Below are 23854 nucleotides of genomic sequence, written 5' to 3'. Positions count from 1 at the left end.
ATACCACTTGCTGAAAATCAAAGTAATCAATTACATACCAGAGCCTGCACTAGGCTAGAAGATGTCCTACAGATGTAAAGGACTGTACTTACTATATTGAGAGTATGAGATACACATGGATCCATTCAACTTAGCAAACAAAAAAAGGGGAAAAAACTTCAAAAACAGGACCTGCCTGCCCCTGGCAATCTGTAGTTGCAAAGCTATAAGAATGTCCACTGCTGCTGCTGCTGCTGCTAAGTCGCTTCAGTCGTGTCCAACTCTGTGCGACCCCGTAGACGGCAGCCCACCAGGCTCCCCCGTCCCTGGGATTCTCCAGGCAAGAACACTGGAGTGGGTTGCCATTTCCTTCTCCAATGCATGAAAGGGAAAAGTGAAAGTGAAGTCGCTCAGTCGTGTCCAACTCTTTGCGACCCCATGGACTGCAGCCTACCAGGCTCCTCTGTCCATGGGATTTTCCAGGCAAGAGTACTGGAGTGGGTTGCCGTTGCCTTCTCCGAAACAGTAGGATGAGGGCCACTTTATCATTTAACATAAAAATAATCCAATAAATCTAAAAAGCTACATTTCTATAAATTTTTTTTGCAACCATAAAAAAATATATGCTCACAAACAAAGTCATGGAAGGAGTCTGTGTTTAAAATTTAACTCCCCCAACCACCCAGTGTACTTATTTAAGGAATAACTGAAAGAAAAATGGAGAATCAGATAAGCATGTTATCATACGGGGCATACCATATGTGACACCATCTATAAAAAGTATACATTCATGAAAGTTCCTATAGATACAAATGTCTGGAGGTCGAAGTGTCCTCAGGGCAGGAGAGCGTGCTGACCCCTGACCTCCTGGGGCTGCTCTGTGCAGCTCCCGACACACCCCCAGAGAGTGTGGGCCCTCGACTCCCTCCACAAGGTCTCTCCACCCAGGCCAGCTCCCAGACCTGGATTCCTCCTGAGCACACCCGGGACATTCCGAGCAAGTGTAAGAAAAACAGGGGCTCCTTTCTTTTGGCAATTTTCCTCCAGTCCATGCCCTGTGTTCATGGGGAAGAGAAAAAGGTGGGGAGACACGGGAAAGTGGCTACAGCCTAAGCCACAGACCAGGACCTGCTCCAAGGCCACACTGAGTTGATGGGGGCAAGTGGGTTTAAATGACGGTCAGATCAGAGTCAGGGCTTCCCTCTGTCCCCAGCTTCCCATGCACCCACCCCATGATTAAAGTCACTGCTTAGTTACCCCCAGGCATACACGGCTCCTCCCGTTCACACTGTAGAGGACATGTCCAGGGCGTCTGAATCAGGTCAAGAGTCCTAGAGCCCCAGGCCTCAGGAGCAGGAGCCCCATGAGTCATTGGCCAGCCTCCACAGCCACACGTTGGCAGGGGGCTTCCTCCCCAGCCCACACGGTTCAGGACACCCTCTGAGACAAAAGGCCCCAGCAGTGCCTCACTAGGACTCCGGGCAGGTGACATCATCCAGCCATCTCTTTAGTGGGTGGTGAGAGTGTGGAGCACGTCACTACAGGAAGCCCAGAGAACCCCGATCTGGGCCAGAGGAGGGCAGAGAGGGCCGTGGAATCACAGCCTGTCTCCAGACAGGCAGGGGGTACTGACTCACACCCAGCTGTGGCCCTCTCCCCTCCTGCCGGTGGGGGGGACTGTGCACTCTCCCGTGAGATGCTGGTCACGACTCCTAGCAGAGGCCGGGGAGCGCCAGAGCAATTGAGCTCACGACGCATGTGTGGGGCCAGTACTCATGACTGGGGTCTCTTGGGTGGGGAGAGAGGAAAGATGAGCAGTTAGGATGGAGGCTCTGAGCCGCGGCATCACTTACTCAAATAGGACCACCGCGAAGGACTGCACCAGGCGGTAGAAGGTGGGCTCCGAGACGCACTTGGAGTTGCAGCGCTGTCCAGGAAGAGGGCAGACGGTCAGGCAGCCGCTGGCAGGGCTGTACTCGGCTCAGAGGGGCTGCAGGCTCACCACAGCATCTCTAAGTGCCGAGCATCTCTAAACGCAGCCCCACTCAAGCCCAGCACGAGCCCTGCTCCACAGAAACCTGGACTCAGCGAAGGGCTGCCCTGCCCCCAGACCGCCCCACATCATTCCCTGTGTATCTTTGTGAGATTTTAAAAGCTAGGAACTTCACCCGCTCACCCACACATGGGGAAGTATGGAAGGATGCGACCCCAAGGTGGCAAGGCTGGCTATTTTTTGGATGGGGGATTTATGGGCAGTTTTTCTACTTCTGCTTACCAGCATTTTCTAATTTTTATTGTAAGAATAAATTAGTTGTGATAAAAAAATACTTTTTAAAAAATTTTATTATCAGAGCATAATTGCTTTGCAAAGTTATGTTAGTAAAAAGTACTTTAAAAACTAAGAACTTCATCCATTTTACAGGAAAAACAAAAAAAGAACCTATTGGCTATTTATAAAACTTCTCATCTGAGCTTACACGGCTGTCATTGTCTTGAATACTTTATCTTTATGAAAACTGACTGTTGTGGGTTCTTTAATAAAAACACGCAGGGACACAGCCCACGTGCTTGTCTTTAAAAAGACGAACATATCTGGAATTTCATGTGGCTGAGAGGCCAGGCTGCATCTTCCACTATTCTAAAAAGGCCTTTTCGAAACATCTCTAGATGAGCTTCACATGTTTTTCCTGTGGGGTCGTTTCTTCTGAGCAGGTGGGCTGCCCCACCCCACAGCCCTGTCACCCCCTTACCTGGGCGCTCACATACCGGGCAAACCATTCCCGGCCTTTCCCATTCTCACTGCTGCAGTACTCGCCAAACTTGGCTTTCTCCTCCTGGTCCAAGTCCTCCCTGGAGAAGAGGGCAGAGGGGAAAGACAGGAAAGCTTTAATCCTCTGGAACTAAAAGGACTACAGTCGGGGAAGAGGAAGGACAGGAACTCCTAAGTGCAGGCGACGCTGGACCCCGGATCCCCATCCTCGCCTCGGCTCCCTGATGTTACCGCACTCCACCAAGTGCAGAGGCACATCCCAGCCTCTGGGCAACCCCGAGAGGAAATGGGGTTATTGCTGTTTCCAGGATGAGGAGCCTGGCTCGAGGATCAGACACAACTGGGAACAGCAAGCAGAGCCCCATCTAGACTTCCTGGCTCCAAAGCCCATGAGACTGCCCGTCTCAGTGAGGTTTGGGCACTCACAAGGTCCACAAGCCTCTGACAGCTGGGCTTTCCAACTCACCCGACTTCCCCTCATCTTTAGAGCTGATGAGGTATGGAGATACCCACTGGAGTTAAGAATTCCTAATCTGCTCAGTTTCAGTATGACATATGGAGCCCATGGTCTGATGCTCCTCCAGCTATCAGAGGGCCTCGTTGCTTATTCCACTCACTTCTGAAGGGCCAGTCTGCTCTCTGATGCTCCCCAGCTCTGTGTGTGAGGGGTGAAGATCGGGGAGGGGGCCCCAGGCCTGCGGGTCACCACCACCAGGGTGGACAACATGCTCACCTGATCTAAACCACTTCTAATCACCTTCGTGGAGGGGGAGGTGCAGTACTCTACCTCCAATCTAATGACTAAAATAGGGTAGCAGAAGGCTGAAGGTCAATTGGCTTTTGCAATTTCGTTTATTTAAGGTTTCATAGAAAACATCTTGGCTTCATTGATCCCAAAATACCAACACCAGATGAAATATAAGAATTTGCCAGGCATGTGCATGGAGCTTTGGAATGAATGCTCTTGACAAGGCATCTGACTCAGTTGTCCAGGTTCCATACTGCTGACAGACAGGTTGCCACAAATCGAACTGGCCTTCCTGGCAAGTCAGTGAGCTTCTGAGCTTTCTCCCCTTTTCATTAACTGGGTGTACTTGGAGAAAGCTGACTAATTTCAGTGTGAGTCAAACAAAATAAGTAGGAAGCCATCCACTGCTCTCCCAGAATGCACTCAAAATCACACATAAAAGCATTTGGGGGATGGACAATTATTAGGATGCTAATAAACTCTTTCCCTCTCAACCGCAGAGAAAACTGAGTCACATCTGCAAAAGGTGGAAATCACCCTGCCAGTCAACCATTGAGGGGCTAAAGCACACAGGAAACAACATCCTCGCTGTGTGCGGTCAACAGGCAGAAATCCTTCTTACGCTTTAACGAAGCTGGAAAACGGGCCCTTTGGCCAGAGCTCCTCAGGCCACAACATGTGCCCATCTCAGAGGCCTTGTTAAAATGCAGATTCTTACTCAGTGGGTCAGCTGGGGCCCAGGACTCTGCGTTTCTAACAATCCCATGGTGCTGATGCTGCAGGTCCTGAGGAAGGACCTTCAGCATTTCATGTGCTGCTGTGCAAAGATGCAAGACCAGCATCGAGACCTGAGGCCTGAACTGAACCCGTGTTTCCCTTTCCCCTGCTGAGCTGGTAACAGCTGTGAAACAGATTCCCAGGTCCAGCCTCTACTTCTGTGCAGCTATCAATGCTCCTGGTTCAAACCGTCAGGAGCCACCAAAACGAGGCCGGGGAAAGGTGCGAGGGCAAGTCCCCATCCTAGCAGCTCTGTCAGGGTACCAAGAGGATTGGTACCTGAAACCTTCTGGCCTTGCAGCACCCCTAATTCACTGTCAGCTACAACACCTTGGAAGGCATGCCCATGGGGGCTCACCTCACATGCAGAGGAAGCAAAGCCCAGCCCTGAGTGGGGGGATCTTCCCAAGGGGGTCTGCAGGCAGCGGGTGGGGCTGAGCCCAGGAGGTGCCAGTGGAGGGTGAGGGCTGGGGCTTACCCTCCAGAGAAGATCTTCTCCACGTAGCTGCGCATGAACTCGCGGAGCTCCAGCGGCTCCTCGTCCTTGGCCGAGTCGGCGCTCTGGTTGGAGGAGAAGGACTCGTTGGAGGAGGAGCGGCGGTACTGGCCCCAGGACGGGTGAGAGGGAGACTCGCCCATGTCGTTCTCGCTGTCCGCGGACTCCGTGGTCTCGCTCTCCGAGGCGCCCTCTCCCGGGGAGCTATCCCCATCCTGCAGCTTCGGGGGCGGCGCCTCCAGCGGCGAGGAGGATGACGGCTCGGCCCCAAAGTCAATCAGCGAGCCCACGGGGACCTCGGGGGCCTCCATGGCTCAGGCGGGGGGCTGCGGACCAGGACGTCGGGTGGGGAGGCTGGGGCACGGGGCTCCCAGGGGCGTCAGCAGGAGCCCGAGGCTGCGCGGGAGCCCGCCAGGCGCATGTGCGCTGCTTGGGAGGTGCTGGCCGCTGGGACCGACTCCTCCGGATGGCCCAGGGGGCCCTAAGGCATCTGTAATGGAAGCAGAGACACATCATCGTTCTCACCATGAGAGCTTCCCAACTTGGATGAAGGAATTAGGGCACTCCTGCCCCATCAGAAGCAGCTCCCAACTTCCAGAATTTGGGCCAGCTCTCTGCTGATATCCTCTGCCGCTCCCTCACCATTAAACATCCGCCATAGGATGGGCGCGAACAAACACACCAATCAGGCTCTCTCCAGACTAAGCAAGCAGACCTCAAGGAGGGCTGCTCCTGCTGGCCTGCTCCCCACTCCAGCTGACCAGGCCGAGGCCGATAAAACCGGAAATCACCCGCCACCCGCTGTCGCTGGATCAGCAGCCATGGAAGACGGTGTCCTCAGGCGCAGGCTACGCACATGGGCTCCTCACCTCCAAGGCCAGAGGCTCACCCTTCCCGGTTCCCTTCTCAGCTTTTGCCGACTTAAGACCCAGGGCCTCCCCGGCTGTCACACGTGGGGTCATGATGACCCCTCAAACCCTTCCATGGTTCTAAGTGGCATTTACCAACCAGACCCACCTCCTCCTCCCTGCCCGCTCCCTGCACCAGGGCCACCCTGGGCAACAGTATCCCCCTCCTGCTGCCCGTCCTTCTGACCCTTAGGCTGAGTGGTCCTCTCCCTTCTCCTCCATCTTCCTCGCCCCACCCGGAATTCTATTCATCCCTCTAGACTTGGCTGAGTACCACCTCTTCACAGACACTTTGCTCAAACCCTGTGCAATCTATTTACTGATTCCTGTGTGGCCACACTGGAACTTTACTGACACTCATTTAATAAGTCTGCTTGTTTGACAGATAGATATTAGTATTCCTGCTTACCCCACTAAAGTATAATCCCCTGAGGGGCGGACCATGCCTCAGCCACCTTTGTAGCAATATGCGAGCGCCCGGCACAGTTCAGTCCAGTTCAGTCCCTCAGTCATGTCCAACTCTGTGACCCCATGAACCGCACCACGCCAGGCCTCCCTGTCTACCACCAACTCCCGGAGTTTACCCAAACACATGTCCATTGAGTCTGTGATGCCATCCAACCATCTCATCCTCTGTCATCCCCTTTTCCTCCCGCCCTCAATCTTTCCCAGCATCAAGGTCTTTTCAAAAGAGTCAGCTCTTTGCATCAGGTGGCCAAAGTACTGGAGTTTCAGCTTCAACATCAGTCCTTCCAATGAACACCCAGGACTAATCTCCTTTAGGATGGACTGGTTGGATCTCCTTGTAGTCCACGGGACTCTCACGAGTCTTCTCCAACACCACAGTTCAAAAGCATCAGTTCTTCATTGCTCAGCTTTCTTTATAGTCCAACTCTCACATCCATACATGACCACTGGAAAAACCATAGCCTTGACTAGACAGGCCTTTGTGGACAAAGTAATGTCTCTGCTTTTTACTATGCTGCCCGGGACAGAGTCCTAACTAAGTGTCCACTGTATGTTTGCTGGATGGATGACCAGACCTGACTGTCAACATGCGCCGGGAGTCGGGAAGCTGATGATGCGGGCAGAACTGGGATTAGGATCTCTGCTTCTAACCAGGTCTCCACCAGTCAGTTCAGGGGTCACCTGCCAGTTCTGGGGTGCCTCCCCAGTGACAAGAGAGGAGCCCTCCTGATATGAGTCCACCTTGATCCTGGGCCCCTGTCCCTGTCCTCTGCCTCTACAGATCCCAAATATCTAAGACAACACCTGGCAGAGAGGTGGCTTCCCGTACCGTACAACTAACGCATCTTGTGAGGCAATTCAGCATCAAAACTGCATTTACTGCCTCTTAAGAGCTTAACGTCCACGGATCGACAACGGGCTCCTCCAAATTCCCCAGCCCAGGATATTTTCAGATGTCCTGAGTCAGAAGGATGGGATGGCTGCCTCCCTGTCACTACAGAGGCAACGGCCCCCTTCAGGAGAGTCCTACAAAGACTGCCTTGGTCCAAAAAAGAGATCCAGCATGAATCTCAGCTCAAAAGAACTTTCTGGGCCAGAAGAGCAACACAAAGTGTGCAGAGAGTCTGAGACTATGGAGTAGTGGGCTGGGGTCGGGCCAGCCCCAGGCACTTCGTGCCAGCAGGACGGGTGAGCTGTGGCCTCTGCTCCCTGAGCCGGGGCCCGGTCAGAGACATCAAGGGCAGGGGAGGGCTCTAAGGTCCTTTGGACAACCATGCTCTCAGCTCTCCAAAGAAGAGAAGATCACGCCTATAACGACTCAACAGATATTAAAAATGGAAAATCACACACTAGGGAAAATGTGTGCAGCTACTACGATAGGAAAAATTGAGTTAATTATACTTATGTGAGAAATTCACCCAAATCCAATTTTTAAAAAATCTATAACACTACTCAGTTAGGCAAGGCATACAAAAGGAAGTTATTAAATTCTTAGACAATTCTTCCACCCATACTAATAACCACACATATAGACAGGCAAATCAAAACAATTAGGTACCAGTTTACACTACACCGTAAGCAAAAATTTGAAAACTATAAATTTTCAAAGCAGATGAGATTATGATAAAACTAATATTTTCAAACAATTCCAGCAACAGGGATAAAATTAATAAGACTTTAGAAAGCAATTTCCATAATTTTTAATTTTCTTTCCTCTGATCCAAGAATTCAAATGCTTGAAATTTATTCTAGGAAAGTAATTCCAAACAGTCAAAAACAGTTATGTGGTCTGTAACAGTATTTATAATCCTCATAAATTAGGGGGGAAATCTAAATACAGTAAAGTGGCAAATAAAATCTAACAACTTGGTGCAATGGTAATCAGTGTATGATGCAATTAGAATTCACTTTATACTTACATAAACAAATATTCTACAATCAACAAACATTTACTAAATCCTATTGCATGCCAACCTCTGTTCTGGGTGCTAGAAATACTGAAGTGAATGAGTTTTAATTGTGGTGTAATTACAATCACGTGCACGTATGGAGAAGGACTGGAAAAGCAGACAGAAACGTATAATATGACAGCGCTGGCACTGAGCGCTCCCTTCTTATTTTGCTATCATTAACCATGTAGTTTACAATGAATAAAAATTCAGAGGAAAAGGAAACAAATATCTTGACACATTTCAGGATTCAGTCTGAAGGCTGCATCTGTTTACCAAAGCAGAACCCGACAGTACAGAAGGGCGAGATCAGACCCTACTGTCACGGCTATTTCTGGTCAGGCCCGAGGCGCTTTCAGAGGCTGGTGGGGAGCTCTCCTAGCGCCTTTCTAGCTTGGAAATTCGGGGTGTGCATGAGTCATTTTTTCCCAGAAGCCTCCTCGGTGGGCTCAGGAAGGAGGGGACAGGGTGAGGGGCCTGGCCCTGCAGGAGAAGAAGCAGAGGTGCAGGAGGGTCCTGGGTGCCATGCGGGCACCACGGGCTGCAGGGTGCAGGCCCTTCTGCCTGGGAATCTCTTCTCTCAACCAAACCTGCTCCTGGGGCTGAGATGCAGATGAAGCAGCCGCTTATGCTGAGGGCCTTGGAAGAACCCCACCCGCTTCCTTCAGGAAGGGAACAGAATTATGGGCCCCCATCCAGGACAAGGTGACGGTCACTCTCAACACACCAGAATCACACACCTCACTCGACTCCTGTGATCTCCAGCCAGAGAATGCAGAGGAAGTGGGCCCAGGGGTACCGACCACACTGTCCCCAGGTAGGGTCAGCCAGGGGCTACCGCTAAGGTTTATGGGCCCAGTGGGATCAGACCTAAAGAACTTTCTCTCTCAAAGTGATGAAATCCACTTCATGAAATCTATTTTATTTCAAAATACCTCTGGGCTAAAGAAGACATGTCCTCAGGTTGTATTCAATCCCTCTGCTTTGTCCTGCCTACAAGAAGGACCCCAGACCCACTCCAGGGCCACAGCTCTGGGTTTTAAATCAGAGTGGAATCTCTGCAAATAACATTGATACTAAAAATGCCTTCTACAGACTTGCAGCCAAATGGACCTTCCTGCAACTGCATCCTCACAATTCACCTCCTAGGCCCTAGAGCAGAAGCCTCTACCAACCAAGTGAGTGAACCAAACTAGACTAAAATCCTAAGTCAGCCTATGGCTCTAAGAGGAGCCTTCTTCAGACTTGGGGTCAGAGAAGTGGATATCTGAGCCGAGATGGAAGACTCATAAGAACCCATAAGACTCTAGGGTCTTCTGAGCAGAAGACAGTGTCTTAGGGGAAGGAAGAGCCCACACAGGGGACCTAGGCAGCCATGACTTTGGAAAGTTCCAGACAAGGGAAGGCTAAGGAGGGAAGAGGTTGGTAGGGTGGAGGGGGCTGCAGATACCAGGACCCTGGGTTGGGTGCTCAGGGTGACTGGCAGGTAGCCATGGCAGCAGTGTGGAACAAGAGCAAGGGGGCCAGGGGAGGTGGGTGCGGTGGGCGCGTTCTTCCAGGAGCTTTCCTGACCTCATGCGCCCCCCCCACCCCTGCGCCCCACTGTGGCAGAACTCGGAAGGAGATTGCCTTCTGTGGCTGCAGACCACATCTCCTGGGGCTTTGCTCAAACCCTGATTTCCCCAGCACCCAGAGCACCTGGAGCGAGCACTTCTCCAACCGGCTGGCCCTGGGCAAGCACACAGGCTCCCGGGGGCAGGGGAGACTCCAGAACCTTCTGTAGCTCCCCCCTGCCATCCGTCTCAGGCAGCTCCCTCTCCTCCAGTGCCCCTGAGCCACCAGAGGTGTGGCATCTCCCACCAGAAGAGGCAGCAAGCCTTGCTGGACCGGCACCGAGGACACACTGGCTCCTGCTCCCTCCATGCCGCCCACCCCGCCTCTCACAGCATCAGAGACGCAAGGCTGGGAGGCGGGGAAGCAGTGGGCCCCCTGCACGTGGTTAGGGAGTGACCAGGCACGGAGTTCAAGCTCGGGTCAGTGTCGAGCCCAGGCTCTCTATCACTACATGGTCCCTACAGGGGCCTCTCCGATGCTCTCCTGTGGGTCAGTCACCCTCCCAAATCTACACCATGGCCTAGAAGGTAGGCCCAGGGCCACTCTTGTCAAATGCCCTCCCTGCCCCAGAGCAGAGAACCATGCAGGTCTTCACTGCACTTGCTAGATGGCTTTTCCTCTGCAGTCAGTCAAGCTTGCTTGAGGAGATTATTTCAGGGTTTCCCCTTTATCATAAAGATAAATTAGAGAAAGATCTGGAAACACAAGAGGAGGAAGAAAAAGCTGATCCCACCATGCCAACAAAACCCCACCTCCATCTGCATGGCTGCCCTCCTTGGTCTTGGTCAACAGGAAAACTCCTTTCCTACCACTGCAAAGCCGAGAGAAATCGGATGTGCATCCTGCACCCAGCAGGGGCAATCCCTCCCATGACAGCTGCAAACCTGCAGGTGACCCCAGTGAAGATGGTCTTGTCCAGTCCCCTGAGGGGTGTCTTATTTCAAACAGACCTCACGGAAGGTCAACTGACAGTCTGGGTTTGGCTGTAGGGATAAGGGGAGGGCAGACAGGCCCCTCCCTGAGGTTTCTGGTCTCTGGGGCTGTCTTGAGACAAGTGAGCTTGATCCGTGATTAGACTACTGTTATCTCTTTTGGTTCAGCCATCAAGAGACTCAGTAATGAACGGTTTCCAGGAAAACTGCACCTCACTGGAATAGCTGGAGGAGAGGAGAGGGAGAAGAAATAGGGGACAACTTTCCCACGTGCTGCTGCATCCATCGCCCAGTAGAGGCTGCTGCAGCCACGATGGATGGTTCCACAGAGGCCCACTCCCCTCCCCGGGCACCCGTCTGTGCCCTGGCAGGGTCCCAGCAGCATGGAGCGTGGCAACCACTTCCACACCTGCCCAGCCTGCCACAAACAAGTCAGCCTCACAGCGCAGAGGTTCTTCCTGCGCTCCATCAGCATCTGTTCCGCGAGCGCCCTTCCCCCTCTACAGTCCCAGGTCACAGAGAGCCCCCTGGGCTGGCCTGGGGCTGCGGGGGTGAGGAGGAGCCTCAGCCTAGCTGCAGAAGCCAGCCCCCCAAGCCCCAACCAGACCTCAGCCACTACTGAGGCTTGTGAAAACCTGCTCCATGTTGCTCAGAACCTCTCCCTCAGCAAGATGACAGCAGAGACCTTCGTCTGCCTCTGCAGGGGCTGACCAACTCAGCCCCCAGCTCCTGACAGATAAATCCGCTCAGAGATTTCTGGCTGGGTGATAACTGACATTGTCCTGGAATCAGGAAGAAATGTGGAGCCATTGGGGGCTTTGAAGCAACAGTCATTCCAATGAATGAATACATGTCAAATAAAAAGTGTCAGGGCTGTCCTTTTAGATGTCAGCTGTTCAGACAAATTTATGCCCAGTCGATGCGGATCGAAGATGACGTCAGGCCAGGGGGATCAAAGGAAACCATTACTGCAATTGGGCAATTAATGTAGTGGAGCTTCCTGGCAGCCAAAGCAAAAGAGGGAATTATGCTCAGTCATAAGATTCTTTCCATTCTGACAAATTCATTTGTAGATGAACCTTATCGAGATATGGAATTTAAAAATCAACTTGACAAGAAAATCCTCATATGAAGAGTGCTGATTATTACAGTGAAAGTCTCTAATAAGTTTCTGCAAAAGATACATGCCAAAGAGATGCCAAAACACATGTTTTTAAAATGACTCTCCAGGACTCCCCCGGTAGTCCAGTGGTTAGAACTCTGTGCTTCCAACGTAGGGGATGGCGCAGGCTAGACCCCTGGACAGAAAAGTAAGATCCTGCATGCCGCACGCATGGCCAAAAATAAATGAAATGACCTTCTAAAACCCAAAAGGTGTATGTTACATCCATTGGGAGCAGGTACCTGTCTGGCTGGAGCACGCTATGGGGTCAAGGTGAGCTCTCGGTGGTGGTGCCGGGATGGAGCATCACGAACCTGGAGACGTCAGTTAATATGCCTGCGAGGGTCCCTCTCCCTCAAGTCCACTGTCACTTCAGGGTTTCTGGCCAGCCCCAGTCACCAACCATTCACGGCTGAACTCTCTGAAGAGCACTCGCACCAACATTCTGACTTGGTGATCAAAATAGGGCAAAGAGAGCTGGAGGGGGGCAGGGCAAGGGCACCCCCAAGGCCCTGCTCGAGGCACCAGCTCAGGGTTTCCTATCGGGATGGGAGCCCACGCTGGTTACGGAGATGGGAGCTGAGCACCTGGTGATGACTCACAACCCACAGTGGGGAGTCTCCGAATCACATCTCTCACTGCTGAGGAAGCGGAGAAGATGGGTGGGGAGTGGGGAGGGGGACAAATATCACCGGGTTTCAAAAGGGAAGGCGGTAGACGCTGGGACAGAGTAAGAGCTGCATCAGGGAACACCCACAGGTCTAAGCAGGGTGGGTCTGTGAGCACAGGACCGTGAAGCAGCGAGGACGAGGTCAGAGCTGATGCCAAATGAGCTCGCGCCGTGTGTGTGTGTGTGTGTGTGTGTGTGTGTGTGTGTGTATGCGCGTTTCTTGCAGATTCATACACCAAGGCAATGCTGTGGGATCAGTACATGGGCTCTAGCAAGGACTAGACAAATGCATTACGGCTTTGAGGACAAAACAGAAAAAGGTGGCCCGAACATTGTTTAAGTAGGTGGATTCACAGTTCTTTGCATTTTAAGATCTCTGAGATCAGAGGTGTCTTAGCACTGCTTCCAGGTAGGCCCATCAAGATACATTTGTCTCTGCTCGGAGATAAAATTGGTACCTCTTTTATTTTTTAAAATAGTTGAATTATTTATTTTTTTGGCCCCGCACCATGCGGCATGCAGGATCTTAGTTCCCCGACCCCGAATTGAACATGCACCCCTTGCATTGGCAGCTTGGAGACTTAACCACTGGACTGTGAGGGAAACCCCAGCCTCTGTCTTCGAATAACTCATAAATTATTAGTGAGGGAACCTGACATTCCAACCCAGAGTTTCACAAGTCCACGGTACGCGTGCCACGAGTCAATGGGTTTGATGCTGATGAGAACAACAAACTCAAAACTGACCTTCGGCTGCACTGTCAGGAGCACCCGATCCAAAACCCAAGAGATGGTTTCAGTCAACTCTGCCTCTGCTGGTCAGGCAGCTCCTGGAACATTCCATCCAATCCCACACCCCAGAAGGAGTTGGCAGCTCCTCTTGGGGCAGCAGATCAGAGTAAACATGTCTGGAGACCCAGGCCTCATGCTCCCCAGTCATAGGGCCCAGAGCAGCCCAGCAGGATACATCAGTTTGGAAAAAGTAATAAACTGGCAAAGTATTTTAATGTGATAAATGCTTTTAAGACTTGTGGAAAAGGAGAAAGCTATTGAGAATCTGGAGTGTGCTTAGTCGCTCAGTTGTGTCCGACTCTATGCGACCCCGTGGACCGTAGCCCACCAGGTTCCTCTGTCCATAGGGATTCTCCAGGCAAGAATACTGGAGTGGGTTGCCATGCCCTCCTTCAGGGGAATCTTCCCAACCCAGGGATCGAACCCAGGTCTACCTGCATTGCAGGCGGATTCTTTACCATCTGAGCCACTAGGGAAGCCCAAGAATCTGGAGGGCGACCCAAAAATGATAATAAAAACAAAATCCTAAAAAAAAACAAACAACAAAATCCTACCTGATAACCGTGTCACGTGAGCAATGGTGAGAAATTCAAGGGGGATTTACTGAGGGGGAGAGTAACTTGGGAGAAGAGACAGCGGATTCAAATCTGGGAGGCGCGGCCGTGTGACCAAGCGATCAGATTGTCCTCTGTGGTTCCAGCAGGAAGAGCAGATTCCCAGCAAGGCAGCTGTCTCCACCCCCAGAATGGACCCTCCAGAGTCTCCTTCTTGAAAAGGAAGTCGGAAGCAGAAGGTGTTAGTGGGAGAGGCCACGGGACCGTTAGGGTTTTGTGCCATTTCCAACCCGAGATAACACTTTATGACACTGAACGCAGGTTTTTCTCCATTGTAGCTGTTGTAATGGTTACATCCGAAAACAGTTCCTATTTTATGAGCTCCAGGAAGAAGCAAAGGTCTAAAATATTCACAGTTCCCAGGAAAAAGAGATAAGGGGCCATCTGCTGGCTCCCTCACACCTGACCTTGGTGGGTCAATATTAAAACTGCCAGGATGGGCTGGGCACTGTGCTAAGGTGGGGAATAGGGTGGTAGAGGAGACAAGTTTCCTATAGTCTGGTGCAGGCTGCCTCCCTTGGTTCAGCAACACTGCAGAAGGCTCCAGGAATTCAACCAGCCGCAAGTGGATCAGGGAGGGAGAAAAAGGTACACGACGATTACAAACCAATGGCTCCTCCCCAGTCTAAGTCTTTGAAATTTCTTAGTTTTTCCAAAGTTGCTCTAAGTCTCAACTCAAAAATCATCTCTCATCAGTGCTTGGAAATACCTTTTGTACTTTACTGATGTCTAATTCATCCCAGGTAAGTCCTCAATGAATTGGCGTTTACTAACAATTCCCACCACTAACTTACCGGGTTGACTGCACTACAACCAAATGTTAGAGGTACACCCCATCCTTCCATGATCACCTGCCCTTCTTCTTTTTTTTTGGCCGCACCTCGAGGCAGTTGGGATTTTAGTTCCCTGACCAGGGATCAAACCCAGACCTCTGCAAGTGGAGTCCTAACCACTGGACCACCAGGGATGTCCCAGCTGCACTTCTTTAGTTAAAGGACACAGCTGACAATTCAGTGACAGCTGCGTTCCATCTGGATACAGATGGACTTGGTTTTCCATCCTTCTGGGCAATTTGGCAAAATAACTGCCTCCTACCCGAGCCCCTGGCACAGAGACAGCCGCACTTTTTTGAACCGAAATAGGCTCCCTAAAAAGATCTGATCCTTGGTCCTTCTAGAGCCCAAGGCAGGCAAGGGATGGAACTCAACAAACGTCCATCCTCTTTAAGCTTGGTGCTTGGCCCCGGCAGCCCAACACAGGGCCAAGATAAAGAGCCGTGTGCACCGGCCACCTGTGCCTCCTCAGGAGGGTCAGCTCTGGGCGAGTCCTCCTGGACGCGGGCTCACTGGGAGGCCTTGGGGAGCCCTCGGCTTGATACCGCGAGTGACTGTCACCGGTTGGCCATGACATCGTCATCTCTGGCTGGTGGTCAAGGTGCTCTGCCATCTGGAGCTGGTCAAGGCTGCTCATGCAGCTCTCCAATGGCCACATGCAGAGGGGACGCTGCTCTCATTCAAAAGCAACCCCACACAAGCATGAGGTTGTTGGTTTCTTCAAGACAGAACTTTCCCATAATCAGTCTATTTCCCTCTCTCTCTCTCTCCCCTCATCCCTCCCTGTCTCCCTCTCTTTCTGACACACACGGCCTTTGCTAACACTTTCTTCATTTCCTTATACACACCACCCACCTTCCTCTGGCTAAATCTCTTGGCACATCCAACCCCTGCTCTGCAACGTGGAGAAATCTGAAAATTGTGGTTGTGTCACGCTGGTGTTCTCTCTAGGTCATCTGTGGTCTTTTGAAATCCTCCCTGGTGTTGAAATACATTTAACAATATTTTTAAAGCTTATCTAATTTATCCAAAGAAAATAGCCCCCAAAACCTCTATGCAGCAAGCTTTACAACAGCAAAAGGAAAGTGAAAATAAACTAAACGATCAACAAGAAAGTCGTGTCAATTTTGCTATTAATTCTGGCACTTCACTGAAATATGACAGAGAAAATAATGACAACATGGCACTGTGAAAATGCTTATGTTAAATGAAAATGAAGCAGAAAATGAAAAACCAAGATGTAATATTCAATTATATAAAAATAATACAGAACAATGCCACAGCTATCCTGTCTGCCTCACACTGTTCTTATAAGGATCAAATGAACTAATAAAGGAAGCCAGAAAAAAAAGAAAAAAGTCAAATGGCTAAAGTACCGTATGAATTCTGAATGGTATTTGTATTGGGCATGTGAAGAGTGTTCAGTACATGACTGACAGGGCAATGGGGACTTTAAAGATCTGATCAGTATCAGAGACCCTGGAGAAAACGGCCACTTCCAAAGTTCTGCCTTATGATTTTCAAATGCTCTTTGCTTTCATTTGTGTCAACAAGTGTAGACAGAAATTCAGTAACAGTCATTGGTATTAATGGTCCTCTCATTCAGAAAATCTTTTAAGAAAGCAAGAGTTATTCTTGCAATAAAGGCTTTGCTTTACTTGAGTGAGACAGGGAGGAAGGGAGAGGGGGATGGGGGTAGGGAGAGAGAGAAGAATCTACTTTAAGAGATTAATTCTTTATCAAGCCCAGATCAGATTCTGTAGCACGAGGCTATACACATTGGTGACCACCTGGATACAAATATTTCAATATGCTACAGATTCTTGACTCTCAGAGAGATCTTTCCCAGCTTCTCTGTGTACACGTTTCCTAATACCCCAAACGGAGAGGAATACAGCTCAGGTGCCTGTAGTCAAACCATCCCTTCAACCAGCAACCTGATGAGTGTGCAAGGCCAGATGTGTGACGATGGGGCGAGGGGAGCTCAAGGGTTCCTTCCGCCCGTCCTCTATGTGATGCTGCACATCAGGTTTTCCAAATCCTTCAACTTCTATCCTTTCATTTTCCTCCTTCCCCACATGAACCACAGTTCTCCTGTACCAGCTTCATCCTGACTTCCTGTCTTTGTTTAACCCAGATTTCTTCACTGAATGCCTCTCAAACAGCCGTCTTCCAGCTTCCTTATGGTTCTGAGTGAGCAGAGTAATTAAGCACACACTCCATCCCATCTCACCCACTGAATGTGGCTATAAAACCTGGGCAGGATGGACAGGGCAGCTATATGAGGGCTCTGAAAAGCAAACAGTAGCAGGCTGAGGAGGGAAGATGACCAGAATTTGAAGTCCCGCCAAAGAGGGGGTGATTCTGCCTCCTCCCAACTCCAGGACCCCAGCCTGGACTGCATACAACCCAGTACCCAGAAAGAGGCCTCAGCAGAGCTCCAGAAGCTGGGTGCTGGTGTGGGGAGCAGGGAAGGGGTTGTCTAATTCTCAGATGCAGTGGGCCCAAACCCAGAGCTTTTCCTCTCCTGCGCTTCTGTCTTCTTGCTGTTCTCATGTCCCGGTCCCCAGCAACCCCCCAGCTGCAGAGGGGTCCACAGGTGCCTAAAGCTTTGAGGCAGGAAGCTTCCTTTCCAACTAGAGGAGTTGAAGGAGGTGAAAACCCCATTGGACTTTTCTCTCTTGGTCATCCTCTTGCTTAGTTATGGATGTGAGATAAGTCCCAGGAAGAGCGTAGCAGAGCAGGAGAAATAAGGTCCCTCCTTCCAGGATGAAAAGCCAAAGAAAGAGGCCTCTGGAACTGGAAAGGGCCGAGGAGACAATGGAGCGGGAGAGGCTCAGGAGAACAACCCCATAAAGCGGGGTAGGCACGCTCCCGGGATCAGCCCTGAGCTCAGCATGTGCAGATACAGGCCTGAGCGGCACACTGTGGCCTCAGAGCACCGAGCCTCGGGAGAGAACGCGGAGCCATGCTGGGGACACACGGCAGAGCTGAAGAGCATCATGAAGGCTTGGAAAACACAACTGATGCGGAGACCCGCAGAGGGCTGGCAGGGGTCCAGAATCTGAGCTCAAATGGGTCTAGCGCTTGCTACAGCAAGATGGCAGCATTCTCCACAGGATTTAAATAAGACCCAGAGTCTCATAACGCAATATTCATATATTCAGGATCAACCCAGAATTGCTCAGTATACAAAGAACCAGGAAAATCCTCAGCTCACATGGGAAAGGATCAGTTGATACCAGTGCCAAGATGACAAAGTATTAGAATTAATTAAGACTTCAAAGTCATTATTATAAAGCATACTCAAAGGAGTAAGGAGGAACGTTCTTGAAATAAAGGTAAAGACAAAAAGTCTCAGCGAAGAAAGAGAAGTGAAGTGGAATCAAATGAAAATTTTAGAAGTATGAAATACTGTAACTGAAGAATTTTAAACCACTAGAAAGGCACAATAGTAGGCTGAATATGATAAAGGAAAGAGACAGTGACCATGAAGACAGGTCAATAAAAATGATCTAATCTGAACAACAGAGAGGGAAAAAAAAAGGTTTTTTTAAAAGTGAGTAGAGCCTTGGGGACTTGTGGAGCAAAACTGAAGGGTCTAACATCTGTGTCATTAGAGTCCCAGAAGAAGAGGAGAAAGAAGACAGTGCAAAAAATATACCTGTTGGCCGTGCCCTCTGCAGTGTGACGTTGCTGGGTGATAGACACACAGACAGTGAATCAGGACAGAGTCCAGAAACAGCCCCACATAAGGAGAGCCAACTGAGCTTTGACAAAGATCCAGAAGCAACTCCATGGAGCGAGGACAGCCATTTCAACAACAAATGGTGTTGGAACAACTGGACATCCATGAGCGAAGAAATAAGTAAACAGATAAACCTTGACCTGAAACCTTCACACCTTATTAAAATTATCTCAAATGGATCACAAACCAAATGTAAAACTTTAAAAAGTTTTCAACTAAAACAATGTGAAGAGTTCCAAGATATGACATTTGAAAGCACGGTCCACAAAAGGAAAAGTTTATATACTAGACTCCATAAAAATTAAAAATTTTTCTCTGTTAAAAACACTGTTAAAAGAAAAGACAAGCTAGAGACTAGGAGAAAATATTTGCAAATCACATATCCAATGAGGGACTTATATACAGAAAACAGAAAGAACTCTCAAAACCTAACAGTAAGAAAACAAGCCAACCTAACAAGGAGCAAAAGAACAGACATTTCACCAGAGGGGATACAGAAGGTAAGTAAGTATATGAAAAGGTATGTGACATCATTAGTCATGAGGGAAAGGCAGATTAAAACCATAGTGAGCCACCAATTGGGGTTTCCCTGGTAGCTCAGCTGGTAAAGAATCCACCTGCAATGCAAGAAACTCCAGTTCAATCCCTGGGTCGGGAAGATCCCCTGGAAAAGGGATAGGCTACCCACTCCAGTATTCTTGCCTGGAGAATCCCATGAGGGATCCCTCCTGGGGAGGAGGGATTCCTCCTCCCCAGAGGAGCCTGGAGGGCTACAGTCCATGGGGTTGCAAAGAGTCAGACATGACTGAAGCAACTTAGCACACAGCAACCAATTACATACCTGCTAAAATGGCTAAAATAAAAAATATTAGTCATATCAAGTGTTGACAAGAATGCTGAGCAACTGGAACTCTAATATACATTGTTGGTAGGAATGCAAAAACATTTGCCAGCTGTTTTGGTTTTGCTTTTTAGGTAAACTTTGAAATTTTAGGGTAGTTTTAGATTTACAAAAAAGCTTCCTCAGTGGCTCAGATGTAAAGAATCAGTCTGCAATGCAGGAGATGTGGATTCGACCCCTGGGTTGGGACGATCCCCTGGAGAAGGGAATGGCAACTTACTCCGGTATTCTTGCCGGGAGAATTCCACAGACAGAGGAGCCTGGTGGGCTACAGTCCGTGGGGTCGCACAGAGACAGGCATGACCGAGCAACTAGCACTTTCCCTTTTCTCACTTTACTGTAGACCTACCATATACCCCACATCGCTTTCCCTATTGTTAGCATCTTGTATTAGTTAGGTATATTTGTTATTATTCATGAATCAGTATTAATCCATTCTCATTAACTGAAATATGTACTTTATTCATATTTGCTCAATCTCTTCCTAATGCCCTTTTCCTGTTCCAGGATCCCACATGACACTGTCATCCTGTCTCCTCAGGCTACAACAGTTTCTCAGATTCTCCTTGTTTTTGAAAACCACAATTCTGAGGTGTATTTGTGTGTATTTTGCAGAATGTGCCTAGTGGAGATCTGGCTGGTATTTTTCTCGTGGTTAGACTGGGGTTATGGGTGTTGGGGAGGAAGACCCCAGAGAGAAGGCACCATTTCTATCATATCATTTCAAAGGCACATACTATCAACATGACTCCTCCCAGGTGACCTTGATCATCAGGCTGAGGTCACACTTACCAGGCTTCTCCACTGAGAGTGCTCTTTTGTTTATCTCCCTTTCTAAACTGTGCTCTTTGGAAGGCTGTTGCTGTGGCCAGGACCCCTTTAAGGAACGGAGAGTTATGCTCCAAGCCCTTCAGGGTGGAGAATATACAGACATCATTTGGAATTCTTCAGGATGGGAGATTTGGGAAGTTTCTTATAAACATATACTTGTCACACACACCCACTCCTAGATACGTACTTAAGAGAAATGAAAACTCAGGGTCACACAAAAATCTGTACACAAATGTTTCTAGCAACTCTATTCATAACTGTCCCAAACTGAAAATACCCCAGATGTCCTCTCCGGGTGCATGACTAAACAAACTGTGGGGTACGTACGAGAGTCGACCTCTCAGCAATAAAACCCCACCACACGCAACAGCTTGGTGAACCTCAAATGCGTGATGCTGAGCGGAAAACACTGTCCTTGGAATTTCACCTACACCCTGACTCCACTTATAAGACGTGCTCCAAAAGATGGGGGTCGGGGCTGCCAGGAGTTAGGGATGGGGTGCAACAAACAACAAAAGGAAACGTGGGTGTGACGGAGAAGGTGTTTTGTCTCTTAACTGAATTCGTGGTTACACAAATCTGTACGTATTTTAAAATACACAGAACTGTACTCCAAAAAAGTCAGTTTTACTATTTGTTGTTTAGTCGGTCAGTCACGTCCAACTCTTTGCAGACCCATGCGCTGCAGCACGCCAGACTTCCCTATCTTCCACTCTCTCCTAGAGTCAGCCCAAACTAAATTTTACTATATGTTAATTTTAAAAAAAGAGGTGGAAGCAGCGAGCCAAGTGCCTAGAACAGGGGCTAATAAGTAAATAGTAGTTCCCTTCTCTTTTAAAAGTGGGGCCCTAGAGACCCCAGACCCCACAGCTCGGTGGCTGACGTTCATCCAGCCTAGTGCATGACCTAGATTTCTTGGTTTGACCGCTACCTGTGTCCACATTTCTCCCAGGTGTCCATTTGGAACCACACACCCTTCCTGACAAACAGGTCTGGACCTGAATCCTTGGAGAACAGGGTCAAACAAATCAGTCCTTTCCATCCCCGTGCCAGCCAAGCTTACGGGACACCACCTGCCTACACGTGGGCCACACTTCCTCTGCAGGCAGACAGGGTCAGACACATGAGACAAGAGGTGGAGAACTGGGCGGGGCCTCGATCCCAGAGTCCCTCATTTTTCCGTGATTTCTCATCCTTTGTCTACATGGAGGAAGGAGCCAAGTAGGAAGAAAGCACTCCAGATCAAGTCCGTTTAGTTTTAAAACAAAACAGGTAGGGCAATGCTAGTAGAATGGCCACACATCACAGGTGTGGGTACACAGAGGAGACACACAGAAGAAAGGGTTAGTGAGAGAAACACTCACAGAGACCACCTTCCCTAGGTTCTCTACAGGAAGCGCAAATAGCCAAAGGCCAAAGTAATGACAGTCAAGTTAAGAGCAACTCGCGGCGGCACTGCGAGCGCCCGGCCCACTGGCCTCCCCAGGGCTGCGCAAGGCTCCCCACCACCGGGCAGCGTCTCCTTTCCAACCCCCTCCCTCGGCCGCCGGCCACTGGAGGATAAGCCTCACCCAAGGCGGGTCCAGTCACGGGCCTGAGACAAGTACAAAAGCCCAAGCTGGATATAAGGATCAGGGTCAGCCACCTGGAGGAGCTCCATTAAGCCTAGTGAGCTGACCACTTGTCTGAGAAGGTCAATAGAGCCTGCAGAGGCTGGAAAACAGGCCCCCTGTGCCCCCAACACATGGGGCAGGGCTCAGTCCCCTCCTCTGCAGTAACAGTGACTTGAGATCACTGAATCTTTGAAATGGGACTCAATTTCAAGAGCCCCCTGCAACTGTCTTAAAATAGTCACGGGCCCTCTGCTTAAGAACCAAATGAAAGGATCCGCTCCCCACAGAGAACTCTCACTTTACTTTAAGAGCCCGAGAAGCTCTGGGAGGACCCCAGCCCCTCTCTACCCACCCTTTCCTGCTGAGGAAACATCAGGGAACACATCTGTCTGTCAGAGATCATGCCCGTGGCTAGGGATTGACCCCCCTCTCAGTGGAAGGAGCTGCTGGGAGAGTTGGGGGTCTCATGCTTCTGCACACAGAAAATGCAGTCAAAGCTCCCCTCTGGGACCAGAGGGAAAGCCTGGGCTGGGTGACACAGGAGACCCTCCCTGGGGACTCAGGGCTCCTGACTTGCACCCCAGGCTCCGGGTCACCTCCTCCCTTCAAGTTCACACTATGGACCCAGCTTCCTCACGACTGACTGGACAAAGGCTGAGCTGCAGAGGCTGCACCAAGTGTCCATGCGGAGAAAAGACAAGACTTCTTTCTGAGCTGCTGTGGTTTTCAGGAAACAAGAGATGGGGAAATGCTCATGCCTTTCTAAAAACATGAAGGTCCACGGAAGGCATCTGAGGCAATTGAAGTCAGTCACACAGGGCAGAACCACCCAAGAAAGAAAAGACCAGCTCTGTAGGGCAGCATCTGCTCCTGGAAGCAATGTGGCCGCCAGGGAGCGGGCCATGCTCTCTGGGCTCGGCCATGCCTGGAGCTCTGCCAGCCATCAGCCCATCCCTCCAACCAAGGCCCAGAGTTCAAGAGAACTGGGGCAATGCCTCTGGGTCCCCTGCCAAGATGAGACAGGAGACCTGCCTCCAGGCCGCCACCTCCACAGCTGGTTTTGCTCACTCCTTCCTGGAGTGACTGGCCCGTTTCCCTATTCCGTGTGTGTGTGTTGGGGGGGCAGGTGTTAGTCGTTCAATCATGTCCAGCCATGGACTGTCAGTCCACCAGGCTCCTCTGTCCATGGGATCTCCCCAGCAAGAATACTGGAATAGGTAGCCATTCCCTTCTCCAGGGGACTTCCCAACCCAGGGATCCAACCTGGGTCTCCTTCATTACAAGCGGATTCCTTGTACTGTCTGAACCACCACCCACTGCTGCCCCCTTACTGAGCAAATGTGTCTTCCTAAAACTCCACTCCAGACTCTCGTGTTAACAGAAGAGATCCCTTGTGCTCTTTAGACCGAGTATTCCTGAAAACATGACATGGAGGAGACTGTCATCCCATCAAGAAGACCAGACCTACGCTGGTTGTTTCAGTGACCAGACAGACAGAGAGAAACAATGATAGAGACAGACAGATGGACACAGAGAGGGAGACAATGGGGTGAGACAACGGTCCAGCGCTGCAGGACCTAATGACAGAGCATCATGGATTCTACAAAGAAGTCTGAGATGTGAAACCAGAGTCTTTTATCAAACCTTTTCAAGATTCTTATACCACTCATGATAGAAGCTACACACAATTACATTTTTCTAAAAATTTTCTCCCCTTGCAAATTTGAATTTGCATAAAAGGATGGCATTTGCAGACATCGCAAAACAGATACCGCTCCCACCTCTCAGCAAGCACCGGAGACCTCTGGCCACACCTGAGCACTGCCGTGGCTGCTGGTGTGACATGCCCTCCAGAAGGACTGTTGCTTCGGCCAGCGACAATGGCACGAGAAAGCCAAGGTGGCTTGGATTGTCCTTTTCCATGATGCTGACTATTATTTAGCACTTTTTAATAATTAACTAACTGATAATTACAATCAACACTCAGTGTATGCTCATCACACACCAGGCCCTGAGCTAGCGCTCTATGTGGAGAACCTGCTTTAATTCT

At 50.1% G+C, this 23854-nt stretch overlaps 1 protein-coding gene across 3 annotated transcripts in view; it reads right to left on the bottom strand.

Moving 5' to 3' along the window:
• KIAA0513 (KIAA0513 ortholog) overlaps positions 1-23854 on the bottom strand; it is a 60014-nt gene that overhangs the window by 16468 nt on the left and 19692 nt on the right. For all 3 annotated transcript variants that reach the window (XM_055553942.1, XM_055553941.1, XM_055553943.1), the window contains exons 2-4: positions 4753-5260; positions 2730-2829; positions 1833-1906 (exon numbers count right to left, since the gene is read on the bottom strand). In XM_055553942.1, the coding sequence (XP_055409917.1) occupies positions 1833-1906; positions 2730-2829; positions 4753-5081 (503 nt within the window). In that variant the 5' untranslated portion in view covers positions 5082-5260. The remainder of the gene's footprint in view (positions 1-1832; positions 1907-2729; positions 2830-4752; positions 5261-23854) is intronic.

This window comes from Bubalus kerabau, chromosome 17 (assembly GCF_029407905.1).
Source record: "Bubalus kerabau isolate K-KA32 ecotype Philippines breed swamp buffalo chromosome 17, PCC_UOA_SB_1v2, whole genome shotgun sequence".
Taxonomy (NCBI): domain Eukaryota; kingdom Metazoa; phylum Chordata; class Mammalia; order Artiodactyla; family Bovidae; genus Bubalus; species Bubalus kerabau.
This window is presented reverse-complemented; position numbering and strand designations above follow the sequence as displayed.